Source organism: Talpa occidentalis, unplaced genomic scaffold (assembly GCF_014898055.3).
Source record: "Talpa occidentalis isolate TD23 unplaced genomic scaffold, MPIMG_talOcc4v2.1 talOcc4.7, whole genome shotgun sequence".
NCBI lineage: Eukaryota > Metazoa > Chordata > Mammalia > Eulipotyphla > Talpidae > Talpa > Talpa occidentalis.
The window spans coordinates 120,143,606-120,167,625 of NW_023605083.1; the positions used below are offsets into that span (position 1 = coordinate 120,143,606).

The 24,020-nt window shown below is 50.9% G+C and overlaps 1 protein-coding gene across 4 annotated transcripts in view; it reads right to left on the reverse strand.

Annotated features, from left to right (window-relative positions):
- ACLY (ATP citrate lyase) overlaps nucleotides 1-24,020 on the reverse strand; it is a 35,582-nt gene that overhangs the window by 1,159 nt on the left and 10,403 nt on the right. For 2 of the 4 annotated variants that reach the window (XM_037495383.2, XM_037495381.2), the window contains exons 9-28: nucleotides 23,231-23,367; nucleotides 22,558-22,619; nucleotides 21,835-21,952; nucleotides 19,632-19,786; nucleotides 18,909-18,999; nucleotides 17,904-17,933; nucleotides 15,284-15,425; nucleotides 14,807-14,975; nucleotides 12,781-12,885; nucleotides 11,739-11,935; nucleotides 11,030-11,111; nucleotides 10,146-10,256; nucleotides 6,864-6,991; nucleotides 6,223-6,316; nucleotides 4,182-4,336; nucleotides 2,944-3,094; nucleotides 2,630-2,773; nucleotides 936-1,049; nucleotides 513-595; nucleotides 155-231 (exon numbers count right to left, since the gene is read on the reverse strand). In XM_037495383.2, the coding sequence (XP_037351280.1) occupies nucleotides 155-231; nucleotides 513-595; nucleotides 936-1,049; nucleotides 2,630-2,773; nucleotides 2,944-3,094; nucleotides 4,182-4,336; nucleotides 6,223-6,316; nucleotides 6,864-6,991; nucleotides 10,146-10,256; nucleotides 11,030-11,111; nucleotides 11,739-11,935; nucleotides 12,781-12,885; nucleotides 14,807-14,975; nucleotides 15,284-15,425; nucleotides 17,904-17,933; nucleotides 18,909-18,999; nucleotides 19,632-19,786; nucleotides 21,835-21,952; nucleotides 22,558-22,619; nucleotides 23,231-23,367 (2,345 nt within the window). The remainder of the gene's footprint in view (nucleotides 1-154; nucleotides 232-512; nucleotides 596-935; nucleotides 1,050-2,629; nucleotides 2,774-2,943; nucleotides 3,095-4,181; nucleotides 4,337-6,222; nucleotides 6,317-6,863; nucleotides 6,992-10,145; nucleotides 10,257-11,029; nucleotides 11,112-11,738; nucleotides 11,936-12,780; nucleotides 12,886-14,806; nucleotides 14,976-15,283; nucleotides 15,426-17,903; nucleotides 17,934-18,908; nucleotides 19,000-19,631; nucleotides 19,787-21,834; nucleotides 21,953-22,557; nucleotides 22,620-23,230; nucleotides 23,368-24,020) is intronic. The other 2 variants (XM_037495384.2, XM_037495382.2) reach the window with 1 other exon arrangement.

Consider the following 24,020-nt stretch of genomic DNA (forward strand, 5'->3'; position numbering starts at 1 on the left):
AAAGACAAAGAAAAATAAGGGGGAAGTTAAAGAAAGGCAGGATTATGAATAATGATTAAGACAACACAGACTCACCATGTGGGTAAAAGTGTGTAACTTAACAGTGCAGTTGAGAGGAAAAAGAATTCTTAAAAAAAAAAAACAACTTGCTCACCAATGAAACCCATACTCCTTCCCAGCACAAAGATGCCATTGAGGGCTCCAATGTCAATATATTCATCAGCTTCCTCCCTGCAATACACAATAAACCTCTAGTTTTAAAATGGCTTGCGTGACTGGCCTCCTCTCCACAGTGAGATTTCTGTCAGGGATGAGAAACTGACTCTCTTTGGTATCAAAGTAGAAAAGTGGAATGTGTTCTGGGTGGTAGGAATAGAGGCAATTTCTGTTTTCTTCTTCATACCTCTCTCTAGTTTCTAAATCTTTATAATGAGCATGCATTGCTATCAGAGTTGGGAGGAAAGAACAAAAGTCAGTAACATTATGAAGAAGAAAACAGTTGCAAAGCTTACCGAGTAAAAGACCCACAGTTTCTAAGCATGTCCACAAATGAAACTCCGATGAAACCATCCACATTCAGGATAAGGTTTGGCTTCTGGGAAGGCAAAAAATTCAAAGCATTTGTCATTACTTTTCTTTTTTTTCCTTATAATTTTCCACTATTACTATGAATTCTCACCACCATTTTTAAGCTTCCCACGAGCCTGTTAGGAGACTGGCTGTCTTAGTTCAATTCCCAATGTCTAGCAAAGGACCTAACACCTAAGTACATGTCTGTTAATACATGTCTGTTGGATGCACACAACAGAAGCAAAATTTTCCAGGAAATGAGGTTTGATTTTAGCTGCACAATCAAAAGGTAACCTGACTCTCATATCCCCCAAGAAATCCACCCAAAACTATGATTCAGGAATTAGGAAATTTCCCTTTTTCACCTTTGAGGTGGTAATCTTCTCCACTTCCAGCGCATAGTCGAGCAGGGGGGTAGCAGGGAAGTGCTGTTTGACGTAATCTTTCAGGATCTGCACTCGCATGTCTGGGTTGTTTATCTAGAAAGTGACCCAAAGTTCTAGCCATCAGCCATGTACCCCACCAGCTCATAGCGCCCCTGAAATTTTAGGAAAAACTCTGGCCTTGCAATGAATGGAGATGAACTATCATGTAAGAGACCCTGCTCACAATGAGCTGTCACAGGTGGTTTCAGCATATGTGAGGTCCCGGTACCAGGGCAATCTCCTCCCTTAGCCAAGAGACATGCTAAGAAAAGGAGCCCAAGAGATGGGCCGAAGGAGGCCTACGTTGGGGACGGGCTGGGGTTGCAGAGCCAAGTTCAGCAAAGCCAGGATGGAACATCCCTCAGCACCAACCCCCTCCCTGATACTAATGCAGCCCTTGCTCATCAAGCAACCTCTGGATGTTTATCCCGAGCTAGCAGAGTGTCTGGATGCCTGGAACAGGGGGTCAGGGTCACACGCTGACCCTCTTGTATTAATGTCAGTCATATACTCAGTGGAGTGACTGACTACATGAGGTTTAAGAGCAACAAAGCCAAGGACCCTGAGGCTGTAAGGGTCTTCCTGTAAGACCCTCTTCTCTTTCCCTTCGGTTTCTCAACACAACTCACTATCAGGACACACAGAGATTACTATTAACTAAAATATTCATCCCTTGACCCCTCCCATCAGGCTCTCCCCTCAGAGTATTACTCCTCCCAGTGACATCAGGCTTAGCAGTTTGACTTGCTTTGGCCATCAGCCAAACAATGAATGTGAGGGCAAATGAGTTGTGCAACTCATGAGCAAAAGCTTTAAGAACTTTCATGTGGGGCCTCCCTGATGGCGCAAGGGAGTCTCAGCACTATCAAGCTATCACCAGCCACTGCAGCAAAAGTTCGATCCATGGCCAGGGAGCTACCCACATAGTGTAGCAGACCTCTCCTGACTCACCCACTGCTCCCCTAAGCAGTGTATTTCAGTCGATCTGCCTGTTCTGTTCCCCACTCTGTCTCTGATGAATCCCCTCACCCCTTCCCCACACCTCTGGCCTGCACCCCAGTTCTTGTGTGCATAAATAAATAAAAAATAAATCTTTAAAAAAAAAAAAAAGAACTTCCATGTGGTTCCACCAATATAGTCTCCCTTCTGCCATGAGATTGGGCCACCCCAGATGGGGGCCGCTCCTTCAGCGCACATGACAGCACCACAGCCCGCTGTGGCTGCAGGGTGAACAGGAGACAAAGCCTTGCTGTTGCAAGTCACTGGGCTTTCTAGGATGCTTTGTTACTACCATGTGTTGCATTATCTAGCACCAGGCGACTGATACATCCCCTTAGCCCTGACCTCAGTCTTTTCTCCTGTAAGAAGAAAACTGGAAAACTGAAGTTAGCAAGATTTCAGCTTATCTTATTTTCACACCAAATTTTGGATTTTCTATACAAACTGTCGAAGGGCAGTCTGTTTTACAATGGGGGAAAAAAAGCTGACTTCTGTTTCGCATCTATCTGTACACAGGAATCTCTGCATGTTGGGAGTTGAAAGTGTGGGTGTTCCCAACTAAATCCATGCTCTCTGGTCACCGTCTGCCCTGAAGGAGGGCATCCCCCGGTCCCTGAAGGAGGGGGATGACTCACGGATTTCACTCGGTGACCGATGCCCATGATCAGTTTGCCTTCCTTCTTCATCTTGTTCACAAACTCCATGGGGATAATGCCACTGTCGAAGGCTTTACTGAACATCTTGGCTGCTGCATCCAGGGCACCCCCAAACCGGTCCCCCTGGAGGAGAAACAAGTCCACGTTGCTGTTGGCAGGAGTTGCCTTCAGTCTCACATACCACTCCCTGCACAGGGTTTTGCCCTCAGGGGCTCCTTCCAGGACCCACTGCAGTCAAGCAGCACCACACCAAAGCCCAGCACCCCTTCTGTGGGCCGAGAGACAGTACTCACGATAGTGAGCAGCCCCGAGGTGAGGCTGGAGACCAGGTCCTTCCCAGCCCGAGCACAGATGATGGTGTTGTGGGCCCCGGACACGGCTGGCCCATGATCAGCCGTCACCATGAGGCACATCTCAATGAACTGGCAGGAGTACTTGGGCAACCTACGAGGGCAGGTAAAGGGGCAGAGGGTTGGAACAGAGGCAAGCTGCTGAGCAGGAGGTGTGGGCACAAGGCCATGCTCCTGCTCTCTCCATTTCTCTGAACAAGTCAATTCAAGAGGGCCAGCAATCTCTGGATCCATGTCTACACTGTCACAGCACCAAGGCAAAACTCCTGATTCCTGCGCAGCTTTGCACCTGACTGACATCTAATACTGCTTTTAACAGAGTTAGTTCCAGGCTGTGTGATCTTTCTTTGAGGGCAGTTGTCAGCATGAATGGCTACAACAGGATTCCACTTGTACTGGTGGCTGCCCCCTATAGGCCAGACAGAAAAGGTGAGACCCCTGTTCCTTTACAGTGTAGGGGCCCCTAAAGTCTCCTGTACAATGTTCAACCTCCCAACTGACAATGAAGAACAAAGCCTGGAGACATGGGAATACAAGAGTAGACAGAGCAAAACCTGTTCAGGTGTTACAACCTGTGAACTTTTCCCAGGAAAGGACCAAGGCCCACCTCTCTACAGGTGAGGGCATAAAACCAACCAAGACTTTGACCTGGCCAGATGCCCAGTGCCACCTCCAAGTCAGGACTCTGTGCATCACGTACTCATTGGCCCCCTTGACTAGCTGGCAGTCCCAGAGGAGGGCTATGCTGGGGAGCTGCAGAAAAAAACATTTTTTTCCTCACAGACTGACACAAATTTGCAGAGGATACCACACAGCTGCTTTAACACCACCTGTTCAGCAATTCCGCCAGGTCTGCACTCTTTAAGTGACCAAATCAATCCACTTACCCCTTACCACCCTTACTGCATTAACCCTGCCCCCTTTCTTTAAAAGTCCCCCAGGGAAAGGGGCTGATGCATGATCCCTGATGACGTCACTGCATTTACCTCTTTTGGTTTAGTTTGGCCTTTTTGTCCTTGAAAGACTTAGGAACAGCCCCCATCTCTTTCCTCTAGCCTTTTGGACTGACCTTGGACATACTCCCCAAGTTGACAAGCCCATGCCCACTCCCATGCCCACATCAGGGGAAAACCATTCACGCTGAGAGGCAGGGCTCTAGCGTCTGCAGCCCCCACACTCACCTTCTCTGGAACCAGAGGAGGCCAAGGACCCCGCCGATGCCCATCTCCTCCTTGAAGACCTCAGTAATGGGCATGCCTGCGTAGATGAGCTCCTGTCCGCGCTCATCGCAGATGCTGGTCATGAATGAGGCAGGTTTTCGGATCAAGCCCAGTTCCTGAGCAGATATGGGGGCAGAGGAAGTAAGTCTATGGTGAGCACAGAGATTTCTCCAGAAGTGCCCACCGCCTTTTCTGCGCTCTCAGAATCAAATTTGCAGAGGGGGTGCCCTGGATGTCTCAAGAATGTCCTAACTTCAGAGAGCCGAGCATCACCTCTCAGATAAACTCCTCCCAAGAAAGAAGTGCTAAAGCCCTTTTAGTAAAGTGGGGCACAGCAGATAGGAGAGCCGTGCCCGTGGGACCTGCTCAGCCTGGGCACTATTTCTGCTCTTTACCGAGCATGTGTGGGGCCATGCTGTGCCCTAAGCAAGTTATAGCCATTGGTTCATTTTAACCTCAAAAAAGGAGAATTACTCATGTCACAGCAGAGGAAATGAGGCTCAGAGACTCCATAAGTGAAGTGACACAGAAGAATGAGTCTAAGAGGAAATTTTAAAAACAATTCACAAAAAGCCAACCCTGCCCCCTGTGATAATGTAACAAGGCCCAAGACTGTGGAAATGGGGGATCCCCTCAATGTCCTCTACCCACAGGAGGACATGGGACGGAGCTCCTGAATTATCTATTTCCAGGTCTGGAGCACAGGTTTCTGGTTTCCCCACAGTTGGGCAGATAGCACCAACCCACTTTGCCCACTTCTTCAATATCCCTTATGGACTTGACTTTAAAAAAGCTTTAATCAGTCCAGATGTCCTTAAAAAAAGAAAACTAAATTTTAAAAAAGATAAAAAAAAAATGCTTGAAAGTGACATTTTCACTACCCAAGTAACATGAATAAAAGTTTGAAATATTAAACTTCTTAAAAATTGCAAACTTGTAAACATTTAAAACAAAGCAGATAAACACTGACTTTGGCCTCTACCCCATCTTGCTTTCCTGCCTTAGTGTTGGTGAGTTCAGTGGACCTCTTTCTGGACCTCTCTGTCTCCACTTTTATCTATATACATGGGGAACACACTTGACCGCTGTGGAGTAACCCACCAGAGGACAGCGCCACAGTCCAGCCCGTCCTCCACTGATAATAACCACGTCTATGTGAACACGTCTATGGGGGGCCCTCATTTAAAACTTTTTAAAAGTGAAGTCCATAACTTTTTTAAAGTAGTCTCTGAAGTCACTCTCTAGACATGGAGTTGCTGGGCCATCAGGTTTGTGCGCCACTAGGTATGACTGTTGTTATCCAACTACCTTTCTGACAGGTGGTGCCCATTTCAACCACTACCAACAAACGAATGCCCCGGTCTCCACACCCACGCAAAGAGTGGACAGTGATGGGATAATGGGTACCTACTGCTTTAATTTTGGTTCCTTTCATAATGAGTGAGGTTGAGCCTTTATTCACACTGAAAGGCCATTTCCTACCTATTTTTTGAGTGGATCACTAGTCTTTTGAAAATTGATTTCTAAGAGTGTTTTAATATTAAGAAAATTTACCCTTGAGCTATACCCCTTAGAGAAGGAGGCAGACTGGACACTAATCTCTGCTTTACTCCAAAACTCCTTAGCAGTACAAACAAGGCTAGGGGACACAGACTGCCTCCCCCACCCCCAGGGCAGGCCACATAGCTGTGGGAGACGCACCCCGGCCTGTGCCCGCTTGGGCCTGCATTTGTTGTACCTGCTGGTCAGAGGGGCCGGGCCACCTCATGAGTATTCCAGCATAGTAGGAGGGGCTGGAATTCAAGAGTGATCACTGCTGGTTCTTCAGGTATCTGGAGAAGCCTCCCTGAGGGGTGTGGATTGGAGCCCAGAGCAATGATGACAGGGATGCTATAGTAGTAGGGTGGGCCTGGTCCCAGGATTAAGCCAAATCCACTCAGACCCCACCACCTTAACCACCAAACCTCCTCTGCCCACAGTCAAGGACATGCACGACACCCACCCTGGCCCAGGAGTAGTCCATTGGCACCGTGGGGGGCGGCACCTCCTGGGCAGGTACGATGATGCCTTTGGCCACAAGATCCTCGTACACAGACCTGGGAGGCAGGGGAGAAGCAGGAGAAAAGACATGGATCTTATTCTGGGCTCTTCTATGTCATCCCAAGAACACTCCTCCTTCTCACCCAAATACTTAGGTTTCTTCTGCACCCCTTCCTGTCAAAGGCTTACTGTCACCAGTTGGAATCCTGAGTACTAAATGAAAAAGTTCTGTTAAAGAGCCTGCTCCCCTTTTCTGCATAGGGCTTTATAGAAAATTGAATCTGGAGGCCAAGGAAGAATGGAGGAGAGGAATGGGGAGAGATGGCAGCCTATGCAGTAACTGTCAGAGGGGACACATTCTAAACATCTCTGTGTTCACCCACTCACTGACGGCCCACAAGCAGTTAGGCTTGGAAACTGAACGTGTTTTGGCACCAGCCTGTACAACCCGTAACCACTGCTCTACAAACTAAAACAAGACAAAAGCCAAAGAGAAAGGAAGGGATCTGGCCCATCTGCCAGCTGCACAAGATACCTGAGAGGGACCAGGGACACGGGCACCTCTCCGTCGGAGGGACAGGCTGGCACCCAAGATGCACTTACTGGATAATTTCTCCAAGTTCATCGAAGCTCCGGGGCACAAACACTCCTGCCTCCTTCAAAGCCTGGTTCTTGGCTACTGCAGTTTCAGAGGCCTGGTTGGCACAAGCTCCTGCATGGCCAAACTGTACCTGGAAGGCAAAGGAGAGCAGATTCACCAGGCTTGTTAGTCCCCTGAGACAGAACAAAGGCACCAGAAAAAGGCCAGCCTCGCCAAACACCACACCTGCATTGCTTTATTCCTGCCTCACGCGGGTTCATTAAATAGGGACATGGTGACTCTCGCTGTACAGACGAGGAGACGGAGGCGCAGAGATGTTTAGGTGCTTACTCAGGGTCACACAGCTGGTGTGTACTGGAACCAGGATACAAAGCCTGGCAGCCCACCCCAGACACTGTCCCTGGACTTCCCCTGGGGCAAAGGTGATGAACAGGAGTGGCTTTGAGCTTTATGAGAAAGAAGTTACAAACTGGCAACCTTAGGCTGAGCTCACACATGCTGACTGTCCCATAGATGCTTTTTATAACAGGTACCAATATTTTAAAAAAAAAGATGACTTCATGCAAAAATACAAATTCCTACATTCTTTCAAAAAATCAGATTTTGTACAACCAGGCATATAGTCCCACACAGCAGCCAGTAAGCCACGGCCCCCCTCAACCTGAGTGTGCACTGAGGTCAACTATAAATCCAGTGGAATTGGGGGCAGACCAACTATAGGAAGTGAGCAAGGGGGAGAGAAAACCAATTGGAAGAGCTAACTGTGCCTTTGATCAAGCCACGGGGAAAATGAACTGGCATAACAGAACATCTCGTACAAACCCTTGGCTTAGGGCGGATATGGTGGGCAGTATAATACTTAACCTGTTTCAATAACACCTACTCAGTCCAGGCAATTCTCTAAGAGTGTTTCCCATTTAATCATTCCGTCGCTATGACTATTTGCCATAAAAAAAGAAAGTGGAAGCACAGAGGGGTAAAGTAAGTTGCCCAAGGCGACACAGGTAGCATAAGAACCCGGGCAATTTGGCTTCTGTGCTCTTAACCACTAGCTATAAACAAAAAGGGCTTTAAGTGTTGAAAGCTTAGGACAGGTGGCTCTGGTGAGCAATGCTTGCTGACAACGTGCCTTTAAGTGCAGGTTTCCAGTGCATCCTGTGTGGGACTCGATTTGCATGGGTGCATGGGTGGGAAGGAATAGTTCTGCAGGCAAATAAACTGAGAGCATGCTGGCTTCAAGGAAGTTAAACTAGCTTAATTCTGAAACTTCTCAAAACTAAAACCAGAAATTGTTTACAGGGAGAGAGACAACTGCATGTCCACCGTGTATAAAGCCTCCATTTTTGTGCATCTGGTTTATTTTGTTCTGAGAATCATCACTATGTTTTGTGGAAAACACTTCCGGAAAAGCCACCTTATCACTACCCCACTGTCTCCCCCCAGGTGTCCACATGCTAATTCAGTTTTTCCTGGGAGCTATTTGGAGATTTTGGTTAACCCAGCTTATCTCAACAGGGCGCAAAGCTCTGCAAGGTCCTGTGACTCTTCCATTTCAAAATTCACCTATTAGCCAGACCGTCACGATACTACTATTCCACATTTGTCTATGCCTAAAATTTTTCATCAAAAATTAATTGAGGGCCTCCCCTGGTGGCGCAGACAGTTGAGCACCGCGCTGTGAAGCTGTCCGCAGCCTCTGCAGCACCAGTTTGATCCCGGCTGGCTGGCAAGGGTCCCACATGGCGCGGCAGACCTCTCCTCTCTCGCCTGCTGCTCCCCTCAGCAGTGTATTTCGTCAGTCTGCCTGTTCTGTTCCCTGCTCTGTCTCTGGTGAGTCCTCTCACCCTCCCATGCATCTGGCCTGTACCCCGGTTCTTGTATAAAATAAATAAATAAATCTTAAAAAAAATTAATTGAAAAGCACAAGTGAATGCCTCTTAGGACCTGCCTACCCACGGTGGGGATGATGGTGTCATCCCCATTCACAGCTCAGCAAACTGGGGTATAAAGAGGATGAATGACTTGCTCTGGTCATTCAGATCCATCAAGTTCTGATGGGAAAGCCTGTGAAAGTTCAGCTCACCCCTGAGGATGGGCAGGATGCCATGACCTCTGGCCCATGCCCCCGACCTGCTTGGGAAACATGCATGTGCACACACACAGTGGCATGCACTGTGCCCTGCCCTGTCTTAGACTTCACCTATCACCAACTCTTCCTGAGGTAACCCAGCAGGACCCTCCTACTCCATGCTTCAGGCTGACCCAGTTTCCCAATATATGGCTGTGCCCTGCTATAGTCCCCTCTTGGCCAGCACATACATGGTGCCCATTTGTTGCCACTATTAAGTTGCAGCGTGTATCCTTGTACACGTACCCTGCATATTTTACGTGCTTATCCACAGGGTGAATTTACAGGAATGGAATTGCTGGTTTAAAGGACAGGTGCAATTTCCCACTGACCAAATACTGCCACTCTGAGGTAGGCAGGGATCTGAAGGGAGAAAGACAGTGTGGCAGGTGTGCTGGTAGCAGGCACAAGGGTATAAGGGTAGGATTACTGTTGTTACAGGAGGCCTTGAACGCCAAGTCGTGTCTTCCAGTGCTCATAGCAAGGACAAGGCCTGACGTGCGGAGCCTGCTTAGCTCCTGATGACTGACAGGAGGCAGGTGGTTGTGTCCCTCGGTTACATCAGCACTGGGCAGTGCATCTTCAAGACACAGGGCTGTCTAAGCTGGAGCACAGGGGCAGCTGTCTGGCTTATCCCACCCCGCAGGAGACACACCACTCAGAGGCCGTTATGTCTAAGACTCACGATTCCTGCACTTACTGGATGCCGCTGGCACTGTCACATGAATTCTAGCACATTAACGCATCCAGAACAAACCTCCTCTCCTCCCGCCCCTCCCCACACAGAACTTCTCACCATGTCCCTCCCCAACTCTGAGCCTGGGGTGTGTCCTCTCCTTCCCCAGTCCCCCTTCTGCTCAGCAAACTCCTCTTCCCTAAATACGCAGTTCAAGTGTTTCTGTCTCCATGAAGCCTTCTCAGCTCCTCCAGCTGGTAGGTTCTAACTCCCTACTCTGAGCCAGGACTCAGAGCCCTGTTCTGGCCTTAATCTGCTGAGGAGTTGTCTTCTCCAACTAGATTCAAGACTCTGGAGAACTAGACCTTGTAGTAACCAAGTAAGTATTGGCCATTTCTCGATGGAGTTAGCTGTCATAAGATGACGACGTGTTCACCTCAGATGCCCTCTGTGGGCCTTCTGACTCCCTGCTGGTCGTACCTCGGAGGAGAACATGGTGGCACAAGTCCCGATGCACCAGCAGACCACGGGCTTGGTGATGCGGCCCTCCTTGATGCCTCGGCAGATCTTATATTCCTCAGTGCCCCCTATCTACCAAAGAACAGGGAATAAGAAAAAGCCCACAAGTTAGTGGAACCCATCGTGAGTCACCCCAAGCGAGAGCAGCACTACAGCAGGAAAATCTGTTCCAGTCAGGCAGGGACGAAGTTCTCAAGTGTCCTAAGTCATAACCTAGAAAAAAGAGGGGACATGAGCTTTGCCAAATAAGAGTCCAGAACATTGAGACCGGACACAAGGAAGAGTTGTAGAGGGACAGTGGGCACCCTCAGGGCATCCCTTGGACAACCCTACTCCTTCCTGATCGAAGTGTATAAGATGATTTGACCTGATCAGAGGCATAACTAAGGGATGGGATGAGAAGACTTTCCTAAATTAAACAGACTTTTCACTTCAGGTGTCCACTACCCACCAGTTATAGACCATGGGCTGCTAGTGCAGGCTTCTCCTTTATTGACACAAAAATCTTAGTGGGGGGCCTCCCCTGGTGGCGCAGCGGTTGAGCACTGGGCTGCGAGGCTGCCCGCAGCCTCTGCAGCGCCAGTTCATTCCCCAGCCGCCAACAAGGGTCCCACAAAAAAAGAAAAAAAAAAAAATCTTATGGGACCAGGAGGCAAGACTCCTTTTTCAGGCCAGAACACAGCGGTGTTAAAAGTGACATGCTCTAGGCCCCACAGTCTACAGGGTAGGATTACCAGGCACTGTCATTTTAAGTTATCTAGAACCAAAATGCACGAATGTTTTAAAGTCTAAGATCATACATGACTTTCACAGAAAAATAATAAGTCTTTTACCCAATAACTTACCTCTCCGAGAACCACAATCATTTTGACTCCTGGAGTGTCCTGGTAACGTAACACATGATCCATAAATGTTGAGCCTGGGTACCTGGTGAGAACAGGGATGACATACGGGATCAGGGAAGGCCTGGGGAGGTGTGTGCGCAGGTGCAGGGAGCATGCTTCTCCTAGAGGCTATGCTATAGGGTTTTGTGGTATGGAAGCCCCGTGAGAATCCAGAGAGGGCAGGGAGCCTGCCAGGTCCTATTAAAAGTCACTTTGTATATATTACCTCAGTTAATCCTCCCTACAACCCCATGAAGTGGGTGCTGTTACTCGCATCTGACACAAAAGATGCTGGAAATATACGGAAGGTAAGAAGCCACCCAGGACACACAGCTGGTAAACAAGGAATTGGAGGTGAATAAGCCCTTCAGTGGGTTCAGACGGGGTCCCACTGAGTGCTGCACTCTGCTGCCTCCCTATGGCCACAACTGGCAAGAAACAGAATTACCCCAAAGTCCAAACCAGTCCCAAAACACCTTTCCCTGTACTGTCTGATCTTATGCTCACGTTAGCCCTGAGCTAAGGGTAGCGCTGCCCTATCCTAGGCACTTAAGTGACACCCCTGTGCCTGGTACTTAGTGGCCATGAGCAGACATCAGGGGAGACAGGGCCCCATCTCCTGGCAGCGGCTCTCAGCGCAGAAGGCTCCTTTGTCCCCCCAGCTGGTCACCTGTCCCCGCCAATGGCCACGCCCTCATAGACGCCATCGGTAGTCCGAGAGATGATGTTGTTGAGCTCATTGGACATGCCCCCAGAACGCGAGACGTAGGCCACACTGCCGGGGCGGTAGAGCTTGGAGGCCAGGATGTTGTCCAGCATCCCCCCAGTGTTCCCGATCTTAAAGCAACCGGGCTTGATGCCTCCAACCTGCAGGGGCAGAAACAGCAGTCAGGGAGGAAGGGGAGCTCCTGCCTGACCGCAGGGCCCAGGGGATTGCAAAGTCCGGTATTATGCTAGCCAGGCAGGGGAGAAAATGCCGGAGAGTACCCCCCCCCAACATGGGGCTTCCTGTGGAGGGAGGGTCTCCTCTCCCCCAGGAGACTTCAGAAAGAAGCCATGGCTACTGCAGGTTCAGGCATGCACAGGTGGGGTCTGGACGCTTCTTGATGTCAAGGGACCACAGCGTCCATCAAAAAAGCATGTAGCACAGGTGTGCGCCTCTGCTCAATGTCAGCCCCCGTCTGTCAGATGAAAAGTCTCTTGCTTAGTTCAAAATTCTAGCTTCAGACAATTTTTTAATGTAACGACTAAGTAAAAACAAACAAGGAATAGAGAAATTTCTCAGGTTAGGATCTGGGGGTCAAAAATAAGACTTCTTGGGGCCGGTGTGGTAACATCCATCTGGGGAGGTGGGAACCTACACCCCAAATCACACAGTATTATAAACCAATGTCACCTCGATAAAGAAAGAAAAGAAATAAAAGCCCTCTTGGTAGGTTTTTCTTTGGTTTGTAGTGAAAGGAACTGTTGACGGGTGGACAGACACTTCAAACAATAATTCTTCCCATTAGCCCCTTGAAACTAAAAAGGTTTGAAATGAACCAAGGAGCGAGTCCTTTAAAAATTAACTGGAAATGGACAGATTGCCTTTCAACAGGTCTTCTCTAAATCTTTTCAACCTACAAGGGAGATGGGAGAGTCAACAAGTGAGCTTCCTGAGGGCCCTGACGGTAGCCTTGAACTTAAACAAGGACCATGGAAGGGATGCTCACCGTGGCAGGGCCTATGATGGTCACTCCCTTCTGGTCCGCCTTCTTGATCAGCTTCCTGGTAAGGGCCTCGGGGATGCCTTCAGCTATGATGGCAATGGTCCGGATCTAGAGGATGAGAGCAGTGCCTTCCTGTTAACTTTTGCCCCATAGGCAACATGTCAGCAACCATTCAATACCCCATCCTCCATGGCCTCTCAGGCTCTAAGAACAAAGCAATGTTAACAAAGGCACCCCCTCTTCCCATAGGGAAGTCCCTATCCTGATTACTCCAATCCTCACCCTAAAAGGGAGGCTAGGACACTCAAAACTAATCTCCACTGGTAATACCGCAGCAGTACAGTAACTGAGCAGGAGCAAATGTTTCGAAAGACCCACTACATTCAAAGCTGCTCTACTATCTCCAATCCCAAAATTCACAAGACTCATCTCCACCTGTTCCCCGTTTGTCCTGGTGCAGTTAGCTGTGGCTTTCTCCACTGTGCCCTAGGCCTCCAATATCCCCAGAGGACAGGGTCCACATGTGACAGAAATGAGGTGCCTCCATAATCAGACAAGAGACTGGGAGAGAAAGCCAGTGGGGACAGGGATGGGCGGGCCAGAGCTAAGAACCACCTCCACTGGGCTCTCGGCCAGGAGACAGCCACACTTTTTCCATAAGGGGCCAAACAGTATTTTAGGTTTTGTTGGTTACATAACTGCTGTGGTAACCACTCAACTTTGCCTTTGCAGCATGAAAGCAGCTATGGACAATATGAGCATGGCTGTGGTTCAATAAAACTTTATTTATAAAAACAGGTGAAGTAGAGGTTTTGGCCCTGAGGCTGTAGTTTGCCAACCTCTGCTCTAGACTAGAAAAGCAGCACAATTTTAGTAGGTATGCTTTTGTTTTTGCTTCATCTAGCTATCAAAGCAAGTAAATGTTCTCCAGTCATAAACTAAACTGAGACAGCCTGGGAACAGACAATAATTCTGAACAGGAGAACCAATATCTTAAATCTATAAGGCTCTTACAAATCAGTAACAAAAACACAATGCCTCAAAAAAGGAGGGCGGGGAGAGGACAGGTGACAGAAATACTAATGACCATTGCATGTTTTTAAAATTTTACCCTAGGCCTCCCTGGTGGCACAGGGGTTAAAGTCTCAGCTCTATCAAGCTATCGCCTGCAGCCTGAGTTTGATCCCCGGGTCAAGGAGCTGACCCACATGGCGCAGCAGACCTCTCTGGTCTCGCCAGCCTGCTCCCCTCAGCAGTGTATTTCAGTAGGTCCGCCTGTCCTGCTCCCCACTCTTTCCCTGGTGAATCCTCTCACCACCACCCCCACCTCTGGCGTACACCCCGGTTCTTGTATGCATAAATAAATCAATCTTTATAAAAGTTCACCTTAGTTAATAATCAAAGATATGCAAATTTTTAAGAAATACAATGCCTATGATACGTTTTACATGTTTTAAAAGTCCGAACAGCCAGTGTTGGCAAAGCATACAAGGAAATAGGTAAATTATGGATAGGTGTGTACATCAATGTGATGTGTGTAGAGCCCGGGCAAGAGGGGTCAAAGGTTTCCAAATCTGCACATCCTGAAGAAGCGATCTGACTTCCTGATATTTATAGGGGAAATGAATGAGGACATTCATCTGGCGGGTTTATCACAAGGCATAAAAGAACAATAATGTTGCCAATGAGCACTTACGGATATAGAAATGGATTATAAAACAGTTATATAAAATGATTCCTTTGTTCCAATCCAGAAAAAGGTGTGGAAAAGGATGTACTCAAATATCAGCAGGACGGAGGACTCTGGACAGATCCTGTGTCAGGCCAGGGAAGCAGCCCTGCCCAGCACACCAGCCCTGTTTCCACCCTGCCTCTGAAGATCAAGTGTCTCCAACCATATTCACCCAAACCACTGGTCAGTCCCAAGTCCCAGCCCTTTGTCCCAGGTGGTAGTGATGACGGATACCATTCAGGAACTTTCCCTGCCTATCCCATTCCCTACAACCCCTACCCCAGCCTAGGGATCTACCTGTGCGAAAGTCATGGTCTCGATGGTACTGTCATAGGCGGAGCGGAGAGAGGCGAAGTTGATGAGCACGTCTACCTCTGGGTGTTTCTTCATGGCGTCAGCCATGTTCTTGAAGACAGGGATCAGGATCTCCTTGTGGCCCCAGTAAAACTTCTGCTTGTGGTCTCCACTGTGAGAGGCACAAAGGAGGGTCAGGGACACTCCCTGCCTGTCAGGGTTGGGGAGGAGGAACCTGAGGGCAGGCGTTTCATGTAGGAGGTGGTGCCCTCAAAAGCTTCCACCTTGGGGGAGGGGGAGAAGACCACCACCACCCCACCATCCCCAGGACTAGAGATCACCCCAGTCTGGGCTAGGCAGATGCTTCCTCAGCAAAGTGGATAATCTAGCTGGTCCCTAAGTTCTCTTAGTGAGAAAGGCGACCACCGAGGAGGAGACTCATCAGGCATCTCCGGCCTCCATCATCATGGTGCTACTCACGTGAAAGGGTAGACCATGGCAGCCACTGAAGGCTCATCTCGAGAGCAGACGTAGTCAAAGTCCAGCATGCCCTGCACGGCGCGGGTCTGCATGCCCCACACGATGGCCTTGGTGTGGCGGCTGAAGAGCGTGGCACTCTTCCCTGGTGGGCAGAGACAGAGCGAGTGCACCCAGAATGCACACCCCTGGGAGACACAGGGGCAGAGACTTCCTGCCGGGCTCCTCCCTGCCCCATATCCAGGGAAGGTGGCTCATCAAAACCACCAAGGGACCTCAAGAAGATGGAACTCTGAATGCTTAGAGAAGAGATGCCTCGATTTCTTCTGGGAAAAGGTGACAGAAAGAACAAAAACAGCTAGGAGGCCTTGCCTGGCTAGGACACAGCTCAGCAGTGAACAGAGAAAGGACTCCCCATGCAGAGAATGGGCCCACAGGACCTGGCCCTCCAGGACCTGCCCCACCACACAGGAAGTGAAACCAGCCGCAGGCTTATATGCAAATGAGGCCTGGAGAAAACATTTTTAAAGTCTCTGGGAAAAAATGTTTAACTCTTCTGATGTTGGTGGCTACTTTCAACAACTCTCCAACAATCCTTATCACTGCAATCTGGACAGAAACCAGCTCGGGTGAGGATCTGCATTCTCACAATTCTAGGTCAGTGGAGGGCTCACCTGTAACTGAGGTTAGAAGCCTATTTCTAACCCCCAGTATTCTCCCTCTACTAGGTGGCACTTTCCTGCTCAGAATGTTCTTAGATGAGCTCTCCCCGGGCAGCAAAGAGGTGAGGGGCAAAAGAAAGGAACAAGAAGCTAAGGAAAGGATCAAGAACTGCTCAGCCTGAAGGGAAAGGCCCTCAGCACCCTGCAGAGGGGTGATCTGACCTTCCAGTTCCCTGTAAATCTCATTGGAGGAGAGGACCTGGGGGGGTTCCCAGCTCCCCCAGGGAGAACAATGCCCCAAGCTCAGTGACATCTGGTATTAACCTACTGCATTAGCACAGGCTTGGATGACCAAGCTCAAGATCTGACTTAGGAGCTCACTTTCCTAGGACCTGGAAGATTCTCATCCCTGCACAGCGGCGCCTCTTCCATCATCGAGGTAAGCTTCTCACGACAGAAAGCTGATGTTGCAAATCCTGGAATTTACTGTCACCCAGACCTATCTGGGTTTGGCTAAGACATGAGAAACAGTACAGGGAAGCCACCTAATCCAGTTCCCTCCCCTCCCAATTCCAGGAAATAGCAGCTCTGAGGTGATAAATGACAAGGGTCCTGGGTCACATAGCATCAGAGCCAGGGTTATGTACTAACTTAAGCTGTACTGCAATCATGGAACTCAGGCGGACAGACATAACCCAGTGTGGCTCAGCCACTCCCACTCCTGGAGGAGCCTACGGCCGAGGCAGAGTGTGCACATGTGCACATGCGTGCATCTGCCCACCGAGAGCCCACAGAAGTCACCTGGAATCTGCAGACCCACCTGCACCTCCAGCACAGAAGGGAAAGGGGCAGAGGGCTCACAGAGACAGCAAAGCTTTAGGGGGAGAGCCTCAGCACCCCCAGCAGCAGGGAGGCCCAGAGAGCACTCCTCCTACAGGAAACAGGCACTCCCACACCAGGCTCCTCCTCGGCTGGCGCATCCCGTCCCCCACTTCTCAGCACAGCTCAGGGATTGACAGGAAGAATAAGCCGCTGCCACAGCTCTCTTCCATGGGGCGGAAGAGCTGAGAATAGAGTCCACCCCATCTCTCCATAAGGCCGAGTCTCAGGTCTGGTCTTTTAGGTTAACAATGAACTTGCCAGAGGGAGAAAAGGTAAGGCTTGAAAGGGAGCCTGTCTGAGGGCTGCATCCCCTAGTTACTCCTTCCCCTCCTCTTGGTAAAGGGTCAAAGACATCATCAGAAGATTCCCCTTCCCCTGGGGTGAAATCACTCACAGCTGTTAATACCAACAAACTAAATGGAAGTCTGGATGCTTTGAACAGAGAACCTGTCTGACTCCATCTCTAGGTAACTGTGTGGCTGAGTGAGCTTGCACAGAGGACATGCACTGGAAACGGGCCCCTTAGACACTACACAAAGCCCAGGTGCCTTCTGGAGGTTAACCCTTCTGGATCTCTCTCTCTCTCTTTCCTGTCTGCCACCCAAACCCCAGAGTCATCTAAAACTTGTTTCAGGTACTGGGAGCCGCGGGGTGAAGTCAGCAGTGATGAGGCTGAGGTGGGAAAAGGCAGACAAGGAAGACACAGGAGAATGGGGGTGACAGGAGGCTGCTCTCCTCGCCCACTGAGCTCCAACACACCCTTTTCAGTTTCTATGTCCCCCTTCTCTCCCCCCTGTACCACTCCACTCTCCCGGGCTGTGCTTTAGCCTCTGCACTCTAAGCTACCCTCCCAAGTACAAAGTCCACAGCAGCCTGGCTGGAGGGGTGCTAAGTGGTGGCACAAACTAAGCAGGGGTGGGAAGGGAAAGCAAAGACTAGGACTTGGGGGCAGGTCACATGGAGGCAGGGACAGAAAATTTCCCAGACAACAGTGTAACCCACCAGGGAGGGAAAACAAAGCACACGTTCAAACTAACCGGGAACAAAGCCACACGTGGACTGGGGCGGGGGCATCCTACCTTGCAGGGCTCTTGGGCTTGGGACTGAATCTGTCAAAGAAAATGACCAAGGCAACTGAGTGACCCACTGACGGGAGGTTTTGGAATGAGAGGGTGGGTACGGGGAAGGGCCCCATGGACCAGCCTTCTAGGGCGACGCCCACACCTCTCATCTATTCCACAGTAGGCAGGAGTGTTGCCAAGAGAAGAGGGCAAAGCGCCAGTCAGCGGAGGGGAAGTGAGAGAGGGCAAAGGGCCAGAGGAGGCAGGAGAAGGACAGGAGGAGCACCAAGTCTTGATGGGACACCAATGTCTCCCCCAGGCCCTCTGGAAGGACAGGTGGCCCATCCCTCCTCTCTCCACGCCAATCCATTTTGTCCCCACGAAGCACAGTAAGATAATCAGGCCAGAGTGGAGCGTGGACCTGTCACTCCGTGCTGTGGACAAAGCTGCTGATTTGGGGCTTGCAGGGCACTGATTTCCAATCTCAGGTGCCTGGAGCCAGGGTTGCTATTTCACAAAATGCCTTAAGCAGGCTCTGTCCATACCAGGCCACACCAGCCCAGCGCTGAACTAACACCTGCTACCTAATGCTGGTCGCAAGGGCTGGCAGGCAAGGCTCAGAGGACCAAGAGACAAAAGAGGCAAAGTACAGATGGGCTTTTGTTTTTATACTGGGCTCCAAGAGGGACTGTCCTGCAAGACCCCCAGGATGATGAGGATGTGTGGCAACTCTCACGCTGGAGCTCTGGGACCTCTTCCCACCTCATGGTGTTTCGTAGCTCCGTCTCCTCCATAGCCCCCCTGCCCAGCTCACTCTGCCTCCAAAGGCAGGAGTGGGGTGAAGGAGAAGAGAAGCAGTGAGGTCACCTAGACACAGCCTAGAGAGCCTGTGGGGGGACTCAAGTCACAGCATCCTCATACCCTGACCCCATCCCTCACACCACTCAGAACAAAGCCCAAACTGCACCTCTGCTGGCCTGGAAAAGGAAAGGGGTGGGGAGGACCCAAAACTGCTGGAGTTACCTTGTGGCATAGCAGGCTTGGCCTTCTTTGCAGGTGCCACCTCATCGACCCTGGACTCAGAAAAAGACGCTGTCCTGCTGGGGGCCGGAGTCTGGGGTGGGATATAGAGAGAGTCTGAGTGGCCAGAGAAAAGCCACTGGTCCTTTAAGGCCCCAGAGAAATCAGGTGCTTTCAAAAGTGCTACTCCTACCACCTTCTGAGACAGGAAGAAGTCTAGTCCCCTTGTCCCAGGGGAGCCGCTGAGGCTCTGAGCAGATACCACACCGGCCCAAGTCCCTACCCTGGCACATGTGGATTTAGATCTGACTTTATTTATTTATTTTTAAAGATTTATTTTATTTATTTATGCATACAAGAGCTGGGGTATGTATAGGCCAGAGGTGCAGGGGGGTGGGGGGAGAAGATTCACCAGTGACAGTGGGGAGCAGAACAGGCAGATGTACTGAAATATACTGCTGAGGGGAGCAGCGGGCGAGACATGAGAGGTCTGCTGCACCATGTGGGATGGCTCTCTGGCTGGGGATTGAACTCATGCTGCAGTGGTTTGCCATAGCTTCACAGTGCTGAGGCTTAACCCCTTGCGCCACTGGGGAGGCCCCAGATCTGACTTTAAAACTCCAAGTATGACCTTCCCCCCTCTATTTCCCTGATGTCCTAAGTGGGGTGGGAAGGGGCAGGAACGATGGTATGGCACCTTTGAGGCGGAGCAAGGCTGGCACCTACCGATGTGCTCCCACTGGCGTTGAGAAGGAAGTTTGCAGTGTGGGCTGCCGTGGGTGGTTGATTGGGGATGGGCCGGTGGCCCAGGGCCATGCCCACAATGGCCGTCATGTGAGTCTCGGTGCCAAAGACATGGATGGGGATCCCCGTGGTCTTCCCTGGGAAGGAGGGAAAAGGAACCGTCATTCAAGTTTTCCAAAAAGTGCCCAAGGCCGTGACTCTGCAAAGGCCATGTGAGAGCCCTGCCTGATGTCTGGCACTTTCTGGGCAAGACCAATTACCCAGGACAAGTCAGCTGGTGTATTGCAACACCCATGGATCTTTGTTAAGACCACCTGTTGCTACAAAGTGCAAGCAACAGCCCTATTGACACTGCCAAGAGGCCACAAACGACAATCTGCTTCCTGACTCCCCACGGCCTCGCCCTCCTGCCTGGTCTCTATCCCCCAGAACTTGGCATCCCCCAGGCTTGTCCCCCAGGGCTCTGGTCCCTCAGGGCTCTGATCCTGATCCTCTCTCTGCACGGAGCCCTCGCCAGCGGCTCTCAGCCCAAAGAACACCTTCCCAGAAAGGCTTTCCCTGACTCTGACAGCCATGCTGCTCCGCCCCACCGCGCCGGCCTCACCATGTGGACCCCCACCTGACAGCATCTTGCTCGCTAGCCAGTTACTTGCTCAGCAGCTGCTGAGTTTAATGTCTGGACCATGCCTGAGTGACATTCGCTGCGCTGCCCTGAAGGCCAGGCCCACATCAGGTGCTCAGCTTTAGGGGAGAGCCAGGGCTTGGTGCCACTCAAGTGATTTAGGCAGGTTTAGTAGTTGCCATAGCTGCCAGCTATAGGAAGATGGGAGATGAAAAGGTTCTTGGGGCTCTCCAGTCTCCCTGAGCGAGAGCATCTCATGTCTGTCACCCCTCTGATAGGTCACATGAATCCTTGCTCCACACACAGCTGCTCTCATGACCAGAGCTGCTGGCCACAAAGTTCAGGTTCAATCTAGTCAATCTAGAAAGACCCTGCCTTAGTCCTGAGTGAAGAGACATGATTCCCAACTTCTTGGAGGTTCATGGACCTGCATGAGACGCTCAAAACACATAAGGAAACCACAGTGGATCCCACACCCTCTCATCCCTCATCTCAACGAGGGGTGGCCCTCTCCCATCCCTTTGTCCCCTGACCTCCAGGCCCCCACTGGTCAGCCTGACGCGGCTGCCTTTCGGTCCACTCTCCACCAGCACCCAAAATAACCCTTCAGCTCTAAGCCACACTGTGTTATTCCTGTAGAATCTTCTAGCAGCAGCAGCCCACTGTCAGCGCTCCCAGGACCTCCAGCAGTACCACACATCTGCCCCTCGCTCCCTGCCCCGGGGCCTGTGGTCTCAGGCCTCTTGTTCTGCAGATGCCCCCTCTCCTAGAAGTTTCTGCCCAAACGTCACCTTTCAGTCAAGCATTCTCTGATCATCCTGTGTAAAACTGAGCCTGTCCCCTCCTGTGCACACTTATCCCTTTTCCTTGTTTGTCATCCTTCAAGGTACTAGCTGACATCACAGCCAAAATCCCCAATGGTAGAAGTGTGTGCTGTCTGTCAAATGTGAAGCTGTAACCCCAAGGCTCAGCACAGTGCCCCACGCATGCAGTGACTAGGCAAATATTTGCTAGACGAACAGCTCAGTGAGTGCTTCACTGCCCATTCTGGGGTTGAGGCGGTATGGACAGGTGCTCTGCGGTGGAGGGCAGAGAGCTGAGAAGAAGCAAGCCACACCTCCAGGGAGGGGCGCAAGGCCTGGAGGGTTGAGGGACCAGCTTTCTTTTTTTTTTTTCTTTTTTTTTTTAATAGAGGCATGCTTTATTTATTTATTTGTTTGTTTGTTTGTTTTATACATGCACTGGGTACAGTCAGAAGCACGGGAGGGTGAGAGAATTCACCAGAGCCAGAGCGGGGAGCAGAGCAGGCAGAAGGACCGAAGTACACTGCTGAGGGGAGCAGCGGGAGGCAGGAGAGGTCTGCGCGCCATGTGGGACCCTCCTCCGGTGGCCGGGGAGCAGCCGGGGATCGAACCAGCTCCTCGGGCGCGGGCAGCTTCGCAACCCAGCGCTCAACCGCTGCGCCACCGGGGAGGCCCGAGGGACCAGCTTTCTTTCAAGAAACCTAAGCAGGCAGGCCATAGATACTCAGGGTGGGAGGGAGAGAAAAGGTCCCCGTCTTACCAACTTCTCCCATCACCCGCAAGCCCTCCTGGTAGTTGGGGCCACCTCTTCGGACAAAGATGGTGACCTCATGCTCCTTCAAGGGGCCCTGGTAATCTCGAATAGCTCTCACAATGCCCTGTAGCACAAAGAGAGAACAGGCGTGTGGTTAAAAATAAGAGCACCATAAATCATGGGTGATAACAAATGATAAATACAGGCACCAGGTGCACAGAACAGGGACTGCTCACAAAGCAAGACAGCCCCGAGTTCACAATTTCCCACAAGTTTCTGCGTGCAGACTGGACGGTGCTCAAGCAACCCAGCGGTCTAGGAAACACCACCCCTTGTGATGCTGAAGACTGAGACAAAAGACAAGAGGAGCGGCAGAGCCCCCGCGAGTATTATACTCAAGTGGTAAAAATGAAGGTCGGTGGAGCCAGAACCTTGAGGGTTGGTCCTGAAAGGTAGGAAGGAAGAAATTCCCCTTTTCCCCACACTTCAGATGGGGAAAGGATGGCCCCAAGGAGGCGGCTATTTGTCCAGAGTCACACAACTACAGATCCAGACCTAATCCCATATCTTTGCACCCTAATATGGGGCTCTGGGACAAGAGTCCCTACCAGGCCTGGAAAACTCATGGGAACTTGCTTCTGCCTCAGACCTTGCTTGTGGAAACCTCTCTTTCCTGCTCCCTCCAGCCCATGTTCCCCAGAAACTACACAATCCATTGAGGCTGGGTACCTTAAATGTGGCGGCCACATTAGTGAAGTTTGCAATGCTGCCTCCGATGATGAGGATCTTGCCTGGGGTTGGAATATGAGAGAAGTCAAAAAAGGCTTAGAAAGGCAGACTTGAGCACCTGAGCAGAAATCTAAGGCAGGGAGCTCTCTCCTGAGGGTCCCCCACCCCCAACTGTTAGGAGGTCCCTGTGCAGAGACGGGGAGCATCTACCAGCCTATCAGTTCCACCTACCGTTGCCCACACCACCAAGCAGGTGGTCACCCAAACCCAGACTCACATCACCCCTAGCTGGAATCCAGTCTAGCTTGGTTTCTGGGTATGTCTGGTGGGAATTTCTCCCTATCTGACTCAAAGCAAGGGAAATTGGGATGTGTGGTCACAAAGCATTGCAGAGGCTGCCAAGTGCACTGCCCGGGCAGCAAGTATAGAAGTGGGTCACTAAGACCTGAGTCGAGAGCCAAAACAGTAGGAGCTACTGCAGGGCTCCTAACCTCTTAGGGCAGTGACGGACACTGCCATTGCCACTATGCAGCCAGGGAAACTGAGTCTAGAAGCAAAATGACTTGCCCTAGGCCCGGGGGCCTGGCCCCAACCACAATCCTGGTGCCTCCTCACCCCAAGCATGTCCCACTGGGCAGGCCGAGCCATGCCAGGCATGCCGGATGTGCCTTACCATCTGGGTGCTTCTCACGGGTCATGAGGGAGAGAATCGTTTTGGCGTAGTCATAGGTCTGCTGCTCGCTGGGGGCACCCGAGTACTCCCCGTAGTTGGCCAGCTCATGGACACCCCCCAGATCGCAGATGGTATCACTGCCAGGGAAACATGGGAGTGAGTGCTGGCTCCAACACCAGTGGCAGAGGGTGGCAGTCTGGTGCCTGGGAGGACACACAGATGCCCCTGACACCAGAAGTCAGCGAACAGATCCAACCTCTTGGCCCTCAGGCCCTCAAGTCCACCTTGAAGGTCAGACCTCAAGGCCACTGTGGACTTAAGTGGGTCCTGGAGCCCCGAGATGGAGGTGGGATGAACAAGGTGACCTTCCCGACACAAAGAAAAAACACACATCAAGAGTCCCTGCCAGGCTGCCCAAGAGAAGCAAAACTGCAGCCGTGGGACGAGTGCAGGCGCCCACAGAGAGAAGGCACCCAGCTACAGGCTGGCAGCGGGTGTGTGCTTACTGTGCTGGAACTGGAAATAAACAAACCCGCCATTACTGTGAAGGGTGTAGAATATGACCCCGATGTTTCTATAAAGTGTGAAAAGCATGAACATCACACAGACCCTGTCAGGACACACAGCAATGTGCAAGGACCCAGAGGTGGGAGGGGACAGGACACGGCCAGCGATGTATACTTTGTGGTTTCTCTGTCTTTGTTGTACCTTTGCATGGAGCACATGCTACCAATTTTAAGAATTAAAGCTAATATAAATACTTCCTTTTGAAGCACACAAGGAGGTGTAG